General features: G+C 48.7%; 1 protein-coding gene across 5 annotated transcripts in view; it reads left to right on the plus strand.

Annotated features, from left to right (window-relative positions):
• LOC135896343 (uncharacterized protein C6orf132-like) overlaps nt 1-12,222 on the plus strand; it is a 141,063-nt gene extending 128,841 nt beyond the window's left edge. For 3 of the 5 annotated variants that reach the window (XM_070521729.1, XM_065424720.2, XM_070521731.1), the window contains exons 4-6: nt 4,643-6,333; nt 7,300-7,515; nt 11,549-12,222. In XM_070521729.1, coding sequence (XP_070377830.1) covers nt 4,643-6,333; nt 7,300-7,515; nt 11,549-11,708 — 2,067 coding nt within the window. In that variant the 3' untranslated portion in view covers nt 11,709-12,222. The remainder of the gene's footprint in view (nt 1-4,642; nt 6,334-7,299; nt 7,516-11,548) is intronic. The other 2 variants (XM_070521730.1, XM_070521732.1) reach the window with 2 other exon arrangements.
• Nucleotides 12,223-14,671: the final 2,449 nt, after the last annotated feature.

Here is a 14,671-nt window from a genome sequence, read left to right on the forward strand (position 1 = left end):
AAGCGCAATCGGACGATATGATGAGATCTCAAGCGGTGACTTTCCAGGTTTCAGAATGGGGATCAAGCGGCTCGATTTCCATTGTTTAGGAACGGCGCCGTTCTGCCAAGACTCATTGTAGTAGTTGAGAAGCTCATCACGTGCCTCATGTCCAAGGTGGCATAGGGCAGCATACGTGATGCCATCAGGTCCTGGTGACGAAGAACGCCTGCAAGTCACCAACGCAGCATCGAGCTCTTCGAGTGAAAATAGCACGTTGATTTCTGGTACACGTGCCTCAGGGATGTCATTCAATGCTGCGTCAGTAATGATGGCCACGGACCCAGCAATCCGTGCGCAGAACTCTTCAGCCAATTGAAGTTCCGAGCGAAGTTGGTAGAGGGCCAGAGCAGCGAAGGGCTTCCTTTGATGCGGAGATGAGCGAAGACCCCTAACCGTTCTCCATATGTGCGAGAGCGATTTTCGGGGATCAAGCGACTGACAGAATGTTTTCCATCGCTTATCTTCCAATTTATCCATGCGACGCTGGATTTTCTTTTGTATGCGCCGTGAAGCCCTCAGATCCAAGACGGACTTCGTGCGCCGATACCTCCTCTCCGCCTGTCGGCGTGTCGCACGCAGCCTATCCAGTTCCACGTCCAAGTCTGTTCGCCTTGTTGACCTTGTAAGCGAGCACATGGACGTTTTCAATGCCTCTGCGATTGTTTCTTCGAAAGTGTGTGAGAGGCCTTCCCGACAAGTGTCATCCATATCCTTCTTAAATTTTGTCCAATCAACTGTACGCAACACAGTAGAGGAGCGTTGGTCAATTCCTCTAATCGTTATGTATGTTGGAATATGGTCGCTTCCATGTGTTTCTACGTCTGTAAACCATTGGACGCTCGAGGCAAAGCGCCGTGACACCAAAGTCAAGTCCAAGCAGCTACTGTAGGTCGTGCCTCGCAGAAATGTAGGGCTGCCGTCATTTACACAGCACAAATCATGGTCGGCAGCAAAGGAGGCAAGGCTCCTGCCTTTGGAGTCCATTTTAGTGCTTCCCCATAGCTGGTGATGCGCGTTGAAGTCACCTGTGATAACCCAGGGACCATTGTTCATTAGTAATATTTTCTTGAGTCGTTCGCCGTCAAAGTGACCCGCTGGGGATATGTAGGCACCAATTAGTGTAAATGACACATTCTTCTTTTGGACATTTAGGCAGACATATTGGTTGTCGTCATGAGGCTCTATTGCGTTAGCGACATATGTGAAGTCCGTGCGGATGTAGATGATCACTTTCGTGCTCGCACCGCGTGTGGACGAGACGAAAGATTCATAACCGGACAGTCTGAGTGGAGTTGATGTATTTGGTTCGCAAATGACCAGTATGGGGAAGCGATTTGTGAAAATGAATTGGCGAAAGTCTGATATACGGGTCCTTAGACCCCTGGCATTCCATTGAAAGATCGACGCACTTTTAAGTTCAGTGCGGAAGGGGACTATTGGTCGAGCCATGGTGCTTAAACGATGCTAGCAAGCACTGGATTTAGTGCATCCAGTATTTGCAGAGCGCTTCGAGCTGCTGGTGTTTGCAGCTTGTTCAGTATAATGCGCATTGTATTAATTAGCGATTGCAGCATATCAGCCACCTGCCTGTCTTGGTCGCACACATCGCCGACAGTAGACGTCGGGGGTTGTCCAGCGAAAGTTTGCTGTGATTCTGTTGGTGAATGTTGTCGTTTTGGTAGAGCCGGCCAAGATTCGGCAGATGTGGCCTTCTCAGTGGACTTGCTCTTCGCGGTCCTTTCCACATTGTCTGGCCTAGGCGGTGGAGGAGGAGGTGGTGTTGTAGGAAGTGGCATGCGCCTTCCTTGAGAAGCCTGTCTTGAGGAGCGCCGGTGACGTGAACGTCGCTTCCTGATTTTTTCGGCGGCTTCGCGATGAGATGAATGATCTCTCGCCATCTCTTTCAAGATGGCCATTTCCTTCTTAATATGTGGGCACTTCTTCGATGAAGCTTCATGCGATCCTCCGCAGTTTGAACACTTCACCACAGTCGCGCCACATTTATCTGCAGTGTGGGGCTCTCCGCAGCGGGGGCATGCTGCCTGATTTTCGCAGACGCTGCTCACGTGTCCCAGTTTCATGCATTTGCGGCACTGGAGAGGTTTCGCAATGAAAGGCCGCACTGCATGTCTGAAGTGTCCAACCTTGACATGCGAGGGTATATGTTTGCCCTTGAATGCTATTTTCACGCAGCGTGAACTGCCTAGCCGCTTAACATCAACGATGACCTCATCATTGGCTGGCTTGATAAGAATCGGCAAGTCGTTATTAAGGATGGCGACGTCTACGTCGTAGATAACGCCGGTGACTACGTCAGATCCCAGAGGGATGTAAGAGCGCACCTGAATGCCATCGAGGTCCGTTACGCTGCGTAGAGTGGTCAAAGCAGCCGCATGCTGGACATCAACCGCCAGAAGATTTTTTCGGGTGTTCACTCGAATGTCCGATATTTCATTTGGCACCAAGGCTTCCAGTGACATCGACACAGATTGCCTGTTAAGTAGCTTCATGTTGACGTTGGGAAGCAGGGGCACAAAGATGATGGTATTGGCGTCCGGCCTCTGTGTCTGTCTCACTGTTTCCGTGCTTGACGATGAGGACGTCCTGGTGTTCCGTCGCTTCGCTCTGCGGCTCTGTACAAGCTGGAAGTCGTCATCGGAAGTGTCCTCACTGCTGAGAGAGTAGACATGGGTGTCCTCGCTGTCGGTGTCGCTCTGCTGACCGATCCGCTTCCTGGAGGCGGCCGCCGCTGACGCCGCCGTCGCCGGCAGACGTGCGGGGTCGTCCACTTCCATTGCGACTGAGCAGGGAGCGAGGACCAGCGGATGAACTTAGGTTTTCACAGAAATAACCCGGAGCTAGAAAGAACAGCGCTGTATCAAAAGACAGTAATATCGGAGGAGAATAACATGCGAGTATCGCTTTGAGGTGTGGCTTCACGGCAGTGCAAATTTGGCCTTAGTGTGTTACTTCACGGCATTGCGCGCTGAGCTGCCGTGAAGCCACATACAACTCGTTTCTTTCATGCCGTTGGTACTGTCACATCATCCGCGTAATTTAGTTCCACTGCGGGGCCAATGGTTCTCCCAGCGATCCCCACCTATCCATGTCTTGCGACAGAGCACTCTGGCATATACTCGCAAATATCTTAATCTGATCACACCACCATATACTGTGCCATCATCGAATGCGTTTTCCTTCCCATGGTACCCATTCTGCTACCCTAATAAGGAGTATTCCCGTGACGTCGCGTACGCCGTCTTTTTCCTATTCACAGATTCCAATGTGCTGTTAGAGATAAGGGGATAGATATAAAGCGCAGCTATTCATCGTACTGATTGTACAACATGGCGGCCTCGATGACGTAATTTCATAGCCCATATAGACTGTTATCTGCTCCACACATATGACTGGCGTAAGCTTTTATTGTCTTAATGGCCACGCATGAAGGCAAACGTGGTTGGTTTAAAGATGATACAGCAAAAGGCTGCTCGATTTATCTCGGCAGGCTAGTTACTTAGTTAGTTAGTTAGTGATAGATAGATAGATAGATAGATAGATAGATAGATAGATAGATAGATAGATAGATAGATAGATAGATAGATAGATAGATAGATAGATAGATAGATAGATAGATAGATAGATAGATAGATAGATAGATAGATAGATAGATTCCTTACGAATGTGCTTAATTAAGTTATTGAATGCGCTTTGTTTTTTGAGTGTATCGCCAAATTCATAACTTGAAATTAGTTGTTCTTTAATAGTTCTTTAATAACGTCCTGATACGTTGGCGGGGCATGTCGGCATCATGCAAAAACCAAAGCACAGTGGCAAGCACCTTATCTTAACGTATATGCTGGGCGGAGTGGCTTAAAAACATGAACGATAATTTGCTTTCCGGAATAGCTATGCTCGCAAGCAGCGCAATCGGCCACATTCGTAAGTGACATATCGAGGTAATGACTATAGGCGTGTGTTTTTATAAACGGGTATAGATAATGCAGAGAGATATGTATATATAATATAAATAAGCGATAGGGCAGGGAGGTTAACCATATGGTCGCGCCCGGTTACCCGGCCACTACACGTGGTAAAGAGGAAAAGAACGATAAGGAGAAGGGTAGCCAGTGTAAGCGCAAACCTGCAGATGAATGTTCACTGACGTATAGTCGCAACAGCTAGTGCAGTCCAGTTGTATTGAAGAAGCGCATTAATGCTTTCGGGGCCTTGTGCATACCGGTATTCTTTGGCCACGGTCCCGGGACCTTTGCTTATGTGCTCTAATCATCTGGGAATATAGTACGCAGATCGTATCATCGAAAGTCGAATGATAGACAGTGACAGACAATGCGCTCTGTAACATCCGCTCATCTCTTTCGTACACAACGCAGAAAGTTCGATAACTATAGTCAAGGTCCCAGGATCTTTGCTTGTGTAGTCTAAACGGCAGGGGCCATAATACGCAGAGCGTATCTTCTAAAGTTGAAATGAGAGACAGTGACAGATAATGAGTTCGTTAGTTGCATTACGTCCGCTCATCTCTTTCGGAGATAACATCCAGAAAGTTCGATAACCACAGTCACTCGCATATCTGCAGGTCCCCGTCCCGCAGCCGTTCGTGTTCTCTGGGCCGACGAATTTCGTGCCTTCAGCGCCGTCGCTCCATTTCGTGGTCCCACCGCGACTGGCCGCGGTCCGACCGGAGCCGACGCAAGGCGTGTCGCCGGACAAGCTCCTCCACGGCGCACAGCCCCCTACCGGCGGCACCTTCGACCAGATACTGCGCATAGCCCAGTCGCCGGCCGTGTCCACCATCGTGAGCAACAACCCGGACCTGGTGGTCAAGTTCATCCAGGGAATCGCCGGTTCGAAACCGCTGCAGACGCCCATCGGAACGGCTCACAGCAACGCGGGCCTGACGGGCAGCAAAGTGGGCGGCGGCGACATCGAGGCCCTCCTCAACTTCGTGCGCCAGGACCCGAACCTCGTGCGCAACATCGTGAGGGCGGACCCGGGATTCGTGCCCAGCCTCGTGGACAACCTCCTGGGTATATCGGGCCAGGTAAAGGAGCCGACACCCGCGCCGCCGGCCAATTTTTCTGGCTTCGACTTCAAGCAACCGATCAACGACACAGTGGAGGGATCCCCGGACGTTCCAGCTAACGTTCCCATCGACGGGAAACAAGCCGAAGCTCCCGTTCTGCCGTCGGCAGCGCCCAAGACTGCGGCCAATCCGCCAGCTTCTTCCCCGGGAGTTTACTCAATTCACCGCTACCCGCAAACGGCCTACCCCATTCCCTACTACGGACTGTCACCGCATGCCCCCTTCGGGTATCCCGGCCTACCTCAACAGCCCGTCGTGTACCCCCGTTTTCCTTGGTCAACTATGACGCCTCAGCAACTTTCAAATCTGTTGAAGCTCGCAGCTTATCCAAGTCGCGCCTCGGTGAAAAAGCACGGCACCACCGCTCGTCCCGACAAACAACAACCGGCCGTCCAGGAGTCCATGTCCGTTAGGAAGGACAAGCCTAAAGCATTGCCCCCAACGGTCCTCAGCACAAAGGAACCGGAAAAGGCCACCATCGAAGCATACGGATCTGTTCGGAAAGACACACCCAAGGCATCGTACAAAACGGACGCGACGACCCAGCGCCCTGCCGTCCCAGAGTCCTACGGACTGCTTCGTAAAGACAAGCCTAAGACAACGTCCTCATCTGTCGCAACGACGAAAAGACCGAAGCAGCGCGTCGCCCAAGCCTATACGCCCGTTCCGAAAGCCAAGCCAGAGACGTCAAATCAAAAGGTTCAACCTGTACAACCGGCCGTCCCGGCTTACGGATCAACCAAGGCCAAGCCGAAGCCTTCCTATCAAAGCGAGGTCGTGACCGAGGTTCCCACCGTCCAACAATACGGGGCACCCAAAAGTGACAAACCGAAGGCCTCCCCCGTAACCAGCACTGGTCCAGTTGAACCAGCGGATAAGGGCGCCGCAGTTGCCGCCGAGAAGCCGGTCATCGAGCAAGATTTGCCTGTCGCGAAGGGCACGAAGGACGACGTGTACGCCTCGGCCAACCAGGGCCAAGGGAGCTCGCCCGCAGCCGATGGGATCGACAGGCCCGCCGTGAAGGAAATGGCTCCACCGCCCGCCGTCAGGCCGGTCTACGTGCCTGCCACGGGTAAGTTCCGGTTCGATAAGGGCCGAAAGGGTGGTCCTGAGGAGAACGTGGCAGGTTTCCCTGCTTCCCTGTTCGACCCGACTGCCTTCGGCGACCAGGACACGAAGGACAGGTGAGCCACATCTTCTACGCTGGCTAGTAGTCTGCTCGTAATTTGCCGCAGCGTGTCCATTTTTTATTGTGGAGGCGTATGCAATTCTTATTCCTTAAACTGGATTGCTCGATGAAGTGTTCAACTACTTGCACTATAAAGCAACACGCATGATTGACTAATTCGCTAAATAAGTTTTTAGGTGATTGCATTACGGACGGCCCATCTTGAAATCTGCGAATTGTAGCCGTTGTGACTGCAAGGAATGCGTCCACTCGGAACAAATTCTGAGTACGGGTCTGGTTTCGAGGTATGCGTCTTCATACTTGCGGTAAAGATACACTTGTTTTAGTCACTTTATTAACGAAATGTTTTTTTTTTTTGTGCAATGGAGCAAGAAATAACTGCAATGCTAATGTATTTCGTCGCACGCTTGCGACATATGTACCTCGAAACTGACGTCATCTCGATAATTTGTTCCAAGTAGGTACGCCTTACGAACTCGCCGACTGCAATTCGCAAGTTGCAATATGTTCCGTAATATAATGAGCTAAAAACTAGTAAACTATTGGGAATATTCTACTGCTAGTATGAGTATTGCTAGCAGAAGTATTGCCGGTAGAAATATTGCTAGTGGAAGTATATTTATATTGGAAGGCTTGCTAGTGAACTTTTGCTGGCGAAGTACTACAAATGAAACGTTGAAGTAACTTAATCGACTAATGTGAGGCTTTGCGTTAGCTCCGCTTATAAGGAAGCTCTCGGTGTAGTGACCATTTCGCGCAAATCCCGAAAAGTTTGTTTATTATTATTATTATTATTATTATTATTATTATTATTATTGTTGTTGTTGTTGTTGTTGTTGTCGTCGTCGTCGTTGTTGTTGTTGTTGTTGTTGTTGTTGTTGTTGTTGTTGTTGTTGTTGTTGTTGTTGTTGTTGTAGTAACCACGTCTTCCCACCGCATTTCTCCATCGGTGCGCGGGCAGCCAGAGCACCGGTCCGGCCCAGGCGAGAGTCCGTCGGCACAGCCCCGACACGACGACGGCCCCGTCGGAATTCACACGCACGTACGGCGGTCGCAAGTGCGTCTTCAAGATGATCTGCTTCATCGGCGCCAATGACCACACGTACGGTCGTTACGGTGAGAGAGCCTCCGTCTTCATCAGGTACATCGTCCGTTTCATGGCCCCTTACATCATCAGGTACACTCGTGCTTGCCATGGAATCGCCACTGTTGCTAAAGGACACCAAAGATTAGCTAAATTAGCGGAAACTGAGTATGTAAATAATATTTTGTCAAAACCTAAATATTGTTTCTTTTGGTGTCTCGGTAAGTTCATAAATGTACAGACGCTTCTACATCCATCATTGCCGTGTTTATTCAAGTATAAGGCGAGGTCCCCCCCCCCTCCGCGGAATTCTCAGCCTCATAGTCAGCCCCCTCTTTCAATGCGAAGTTGATAAATTCAGTCACTGTTTCAATATGGCGGCTGCAGCGTCGCATTTTTGGTGCCCCGAATTTTAAACGTCAGCCCAAATTGTGTCAACTAATCAATTCTGGCAGGGCAGGTAGTACCGTATGTTTTGCGCATATAACCCGCGGCAAGAATTGGAAAAGTTTTAAACCTAAGGAGTGGGTGCGGATCATATGCGAATTTCGCCTTGATGTGTGACTTCACGGCAGTGTAAGTTTTGCCTTATAATGTGGCCCCACAACAACACCACGCTTGCTGCCGTGAAGCCACATTATAAGGAGAAATTCGCGCATAACTCCTATTGATTAATCCGATTATTTCGGGGCCTCCCGATTATTCGACATTCCGGGAAATCTCCACCCAGTCTTAATAATCCGTCGGTTAGCTTATATTGCATTATATTAGTGGACATATTTAAGTTCTTTTTCTCTGGTCCCCTAGCTGGTACCCTCGCCTTATAATCGAATACACATACCCTGTTACGACTTTCAAATAAATGTTCTCTGCGTCGCAATACGAATTTTTACTGAATTTATAACTAGAGATATTGTTGTTCAAGGACTGGCCATACCACTAAAGTATATAGAAAATTAGTTTTGCAGCTTCATGTTGAAATTTCGCCCAGACATCGGTCTAGCCACGTAAGGTTATTCATCAGCAAGCTTTGCAAGTCAGTATCCTCTGCCATGCTGCCACTGGTGGCGCTGTCCGATGTATTAGCATGCCAGACGACACTTGGGGTTAAACGCTCGGGTATATGGACGATGAAGACAACAAAATTGAAGCTACCATAACGAGAACTTATGATCGCACGTGTTGAGGGTGTCTCGGTTACTAACTAATGCTCCCAATTATTACGCAGTGTTGAGCAGAGTTGTCGCACCAGCCCTGACCTATCTTGTCATATGAATTCCAATCTCTCTATCTCTCTCGATTACGCAGTGCCAGAAAAACTATAAATCTGCATGTGTGCGTACGGTTAGTGTGGAAGAAGATGCTTCCCGTCAGGTTACCTTCCACTTAACGCTTCATGAGTATGGATTAAGAACAGGCAATAAAGCAGCAGCAAACATTGTTGTACTAAGAAAAAAATTACACAGATATATACAGAAAATACAGGAACGATATTCAATATATTAAGTAGACAAATGTGAAACTTAATGAATAATGAAGCTTACGAAAACGGTTCTCTTTAAAATGTGCTAAGTGAGTAACAGTATTTAAAGTAAGATGGCTGAGCATGCGGGGAAATAAGCGGCACACCGACTGTAACTTGTTCGTAGTACGGCAATAAATAAAAAAAATATCTAATTGAAACAATCTTGAGGGAGCACTACTCGTGCAACTACAAAAAGAAAAAAAAATACGTATCTGATAATACCATAAGATTCTCCCGTGTACGCCGTCGCTCTTCTTTTGTTCGATTGACGTTCACAGTGCTGCCCTAATGTATGCACTTTGTCTAATCTGTACGCCACCTGTACTGCCAAGATCTGGAGTGCTTTAGGATAAGATATTGCCGACTCTCCTCTAATCCACGCCGTCCTAACACTGTACTTTGCCCCCTTTACTACAGCGACATTCTACTGAGTGAACGTGATCCTAATCGGAAGTGTTAGGTGTACAGATCTATTTCACGACTAGTTTCACAATGCCACTGCCGTAAATCACGCCGTAGTAGCAGCAGTTATTCGCGGGCCGGTAATAAACGACAGCCAGAAGCTTCTTGTGTTTGTGCCACGACGAACCCTCTTGCCTGTCGAGCCAACCCACCACAGTAGCTTAGTGTGTGTGTGTGTGAAAACATTTATTGGAATGAGGTCCGGAGGCCCGACTTCTTAAGTCAAGGCGGGCCGCTCCCACGTTGGCACTGTCAGGCCAAGCCTTTCAGCCACATCATGGGCCCTCTGGACGGCCCTTAGCTGGTCCTGAAACAATGGGCTTTGAATCCTTTTCTCCCACTGTGTCCATTCTTCAACGAGGTTGGGGAGAGTCGCGGGGCACCCCGCCAGCATATATGTCTGATTCCAATGATGCCATTACAATCGTTGCAGTCCATCCTAATCTCCCTCTCTGGATATATTTTATTAATGGTGTACGGTGTGGGATATGTACCTGTTTGTAATAAGCGTGGTTATGGCGTTGCGTTGGTGAGATCGAGGTCGCGGCTTCGATTCCGCGCCGCTGGATAACCCTAGAGTTCGACAGGGTGACGATTTGGGCGATGTGGAACAGTTCAGTCATGCTGGCAATCAGTGCCACTACGCAAAACAAGGTACAAAAGAAGAAGAAAGATCACCGCCAATCCACTTATTTCGAGGTGGTTGGTCAGCGAAGCTGTAGATTTGTGGCGCCTAACTTTTAGGGCAACCACGTCAAACAACGATCCCATGGTGTGCGGCCATTTGCGCACATGTCTGCGAAGACTCTGGAGCCTTTGATGCACGTCTGTGGGGACGACGTTAACGATTTGACCTTTAATGCCAAATTGACCACCTCCGTGAGCGTGGTGCCTTATGCTCATGAATTGGATTCTGGGAGCAACCATGACGGTCTTCCACGACGTTCAACTTTGGCAAATGTTCCGGGATCAGACGATATGCGTATCCGTGCGCCTTTGCGAGCAAGAACACTTTGCCTCTTTGCACGTACCGCGAAAATTTGAAAGCTTGTGATATCTGCGTAGCGAAACGGCTCCCCCAACGCTTCTAGTGCCCGCGATCTCTTTGCTTCGTTTCTGACGTTTGCGACCGACGACAGATCGTTCTCGAATCACAAGCGATCGCACACGTTACACGTGAGTTCAAACGCTTGGTCCAGAAGTAGCCTCTTGAACTTAGAATTGGCCCCGTTGAAGTTTGAAAGGCCTCTTTCGACAGTCCTAGCCGTGCGTAAACTACCCGTGGAACACTCTTGCAAGACCTACTAATCCACACATACGTGGTTGGTAAGCTTTGCTGACCAACCACCTACACAGGAGTTGAGCACCGTGAAGGTGGTTAGGCAGCTTTGCTGACTAACCGCTCTTTCACGGGAGTAGCCTTTGCCTTACGGGGGCATGCGCCATTGCTGTGCCCGGTACTGCCGCCGGGATCGGCCCAACACTGTTCTTTGTCGACGTTAAGCCGAAGAAATGCCCGAATCCTAGCCATAGACAGCTTCGCTGTAAGAAAAGATGTAGATTTCTTTCTTTTTTTTTCTTCTTATTTTAGGAAGAGAGAAAACGGAATGGGTAGTTAAACTGTTTATTGCCTTTAAGCTTCAGTCTGTGTTGGCTTAACGTGCATGGCATAGCTCGGTTTAACGAGACCGAATACCGACATCGTCGGTTCCCGTGATTCATCTCGCGCATTGCATAAGGAATGTCCTTGACACGGAAAGACGTATGTGGAATGAGCTTTTTTTTTCTTTTTTTTTTCACATTCCGGACCCGTCATAATGCGGCCGGTACCGCACACGTGACCTCGGCGTCAGCAGCGGAACGTCTTAACCACCACGGCGCGTCAATCGCGAGACTTAACTGAACAATTCAAGAGTGGTTAATTTCACAAATATTTTTTTAATTTAGTTCTTTCCTTGGCTTTCAGTGTGTCAGTTTTTCGGAAAGTCGTTGCAAGATCTTCCGTCTTTATTATTTTTATTTTGACACTATAACAAAGTAAATGTGCACATTACACCTGAACGTCGCTCCCTCCCCGACATAACCAAAAAAGAGAGAGAGATGGAGAGAAGCAGAACTTCACTAACGCTATATTTTCAGGTACGTGGACAGCCTGATCAGCTCCAGCGACGTGGCGGCCGACTACAGCCGCGCGTACGAAGTGGGCCGAACGCACGGCGGCGAAGGCTGCCGCATCAAGTACAACAGCTGCCCCATGACGGTCGTCGACCTGGTCAGCCTGTCGGCGAACTTCGGCTGAAGCCTCGGCGCGCTGCGGCGAAAACGGCGGTCCAGGCCACACGACGCTGCAGACTGCGCGGACCGGTCGGTCTCTGGGACAAACCCGAGATGCAGTCTTCCACAGCTAGCAGTGTTTGGCAGGGGCGCCCACGGTGACTTGTAGAGGCCGCAGGGAGCTGGCCAACCTGTCGCGTTTTGGCAACCTGCTGTGATAACAGTTGTTCTTGTTATGCTGTAAAAAAAAAAGTGACTCTATGCGTGAGATGTAGAAGCTTTTGTGGCGGAAACTGTGGCGCAATTTCTTGCTTCCAACATTTATTTCTGTTGGAAATGACTTATCGGCAACCGCGCGAAACCTCGTACACTCTGTATGTAGCGGCATGTTTTCGCTAATGTCTTATTTTTTTGTTGTTCTTGTGTAGCATTTGATACACTACTTCGTATTTATTAGCTCGTCGGCGCCACTGTGTCACGCCAGCACGTGCGGAACTTTGCGGTTTCATGTGTCTGTATATAGCGTTAATAAAGAATACTCCAACCTGTATGTCTATGCGGTTTTCGTGTCTGAAGCACGTGCAATGTCACGTGTACCGGCTCGGTGTCAAAGGTACACGGGGCCGCGCAGCATTGCGGTAACTCGTTCACAACCCAAAGACCTGATGTTGGCGTGAAAGGCGTTCGACAACTATTGCACGGCACACGAGACAAGACTTGGCGCTCGTTCGACGTCTACCGCAGTCGTCATATTTTAAACGTACACACTGCGCTTAAACAGCTGGGCAAGTTGCTTGAGTAAGGCGAAGGTTGTCACGTGTGAAGTTGGTTAGCTGGCAAAAAAATAATTATAGGGTTTTGCGTGCCAAAACCACTGATTGTGAGAGACTGCGGATTACTTTGGACCACCTAGGGTTCTTTGACGGGCACCTAAAATAACTGACTGAGGGGATCTTTAACCTGCCCCGCATTGCATGGGACACGGGCCTTATTTGCACTTCGCCCCCACTGAAATTCCGTCGGCACTACTGGGATTTGAGCCCGCGACATCGTGCTTAGCAGCGCAGCACCATAGCCGCGAAGCCACAGTTAGAAACCGCTATTGCCCACTAGAATATGGAGCGCGAAGGCACTTCGTCTGCATTAAATTGAGGGGTTGCAACTGCAGGCAGCTGTAAGGAATTTGTTTGACCACTGATTGCTTACTTTACGAACACGAAAGCATTTGCACGAAAGCACGAAAGCTAGGCAAAATTTGCCTAGCTGTTACACGAAGTTGAGCGCTAATTAGCTTATCAAGTGCAACAACTACCTGCTTGACTTATTCCTTTGGAAGCAGAAGCCAGCACAGCTTCTGCTGTGTAGGTTGACGAAGCACAGATATATTTTTGTAATGTCTTCGATGTAAAGCAGCGCGAGTTGGCGACCGAAGATAAGGCGAATAAGAAAGTTTCGGAAAGAAGCGGAGCATTGTCGTGGTGATTATGATGATGATGATCGGCATCCCGTTTGAAACTGGGTGGAGACCAGGTCACTTAGCCTGCTCGATTTAACCACGTCTCGCTACATCTATCGCTATCTAACCTTTTGCCTATCTGATCTCGATCTTAACTCTCGTATTTGGGAGCTCAATTACTACACTGCACCATTACCTACGCTTGCAATTAGTCCGGTTCTATCAATCTCTTCCCCGATTTTCACCCCGCCAATACTTTAATCGTCTCTTATGTCAACTGCTGACCAGTAGCTCCTTCCACCTCCTTTGAATCCCCATGCTTCTGGACGGTGGACACTCCCTGCGGGTCTCGCTGTGTGAACCTTGACATTCAATTACAATGTCCCGAGTTTCCGAGCTATTTTTGTAGCCCACATTTGCCTCATCCTGTGGCTCATATTTGCACCAGTACGTTGTTGCCCTCAGGCAGCCAGCTCAAGCTTTAAAGAGCAATGCACTTCCATTTGCATTATCATACAGACTTCCCCTCCCGATTTCCTTCATGCCATTCTTGTAAATATTGGAAGGTATTCTTTTTTGTTTCCATTCCTTGCATCCAATTTATCGTTTCTGTTTCTCTCACTTCGTTTCTTTATAACTTCTGGTTGTCTATACTTACACTCTCACTTACCCTGTATTTCGTCGCCACTTTCCTTGACCTCTTGCTCCATTCAGTGTCCAGGCTTTTGAGGTACGGGTATTTATGCACTTTAGCCGGCCATTTATTTTCATCCATGTTCCTTGGTATTTCTTCAACACTAATCTTGCTCTGCGCTTCTCCGACTTCTAAAGACGTCCAACCCATGTCACATTGCACTGCCACATTTGTGGTTTCACCGTGGGCCCCCAAAGACAGTCGGCCCTCCGTCCTCTGGTCAATCTCCGAAACACAAGGTTTCTTATTTATAGCCCAGAATTTCAGTTGTTATCGAATCCCTTCCCGTAGTGCAACCTGTCGTCGCTTCAAGGAATGTAGGAGGAGAGGGGAATAATATCTGGGCGCATCGTCGGGCGGAGTGTTAGCACCCAATTTTTTTTCTTAGACCATTTATAATAAGCTTTTCTATCGAACCTTGTCTCATTGAACTCTTTTGTGAAGGGAATGTGCGTTTATCCCGTACGGGTCTTTGAAAAAACGTTAGGTCTTCCCTTTCATAATGATGTCGACCGTATGCATTCACATGGCAGCTGCTGAATAGGCTCGGAAACAACACTAAAACGTTATAAATCTTACGTGCCGTTTCAGCAGCTCAGTTTATAACCGAGTGGTCTACGAATTGCCGTCAACGCTCCAGCGTGACGCCAACGTAGGTAACAGTCAATCATGCCATGACCCTTTAATGTCTAATATGCTATACTTCTTGGTTCCAAGCGCCTGCTGCGGAGCTAACAGCAATTAGACCGACCCATTATCTATAGCAGCAGCAAGAAAAGGCCGGAACCTAAGGTGCCAGCTCAAGTGATTAGGTAAATAATTGAGTAAATGGGACTGA

The sequence above is a fragment of the Dermacentor albipictus genome, chromosome 7 (assembly GCF_038994185.2).
Source record: "Dermacentor albipictus isolate Rhodes 1998 colony chromosome 7, USDA_Dalb.pri_finalv2, whole genome shotgun sequence".
In the NCBI taxonomy this organism is placed as follows: Eukaryota; Metazoa; Arthropoda; class Arachnida; order Ixodida; family Ixodidae; genus Dermacentor; species Dermacentor albipictus.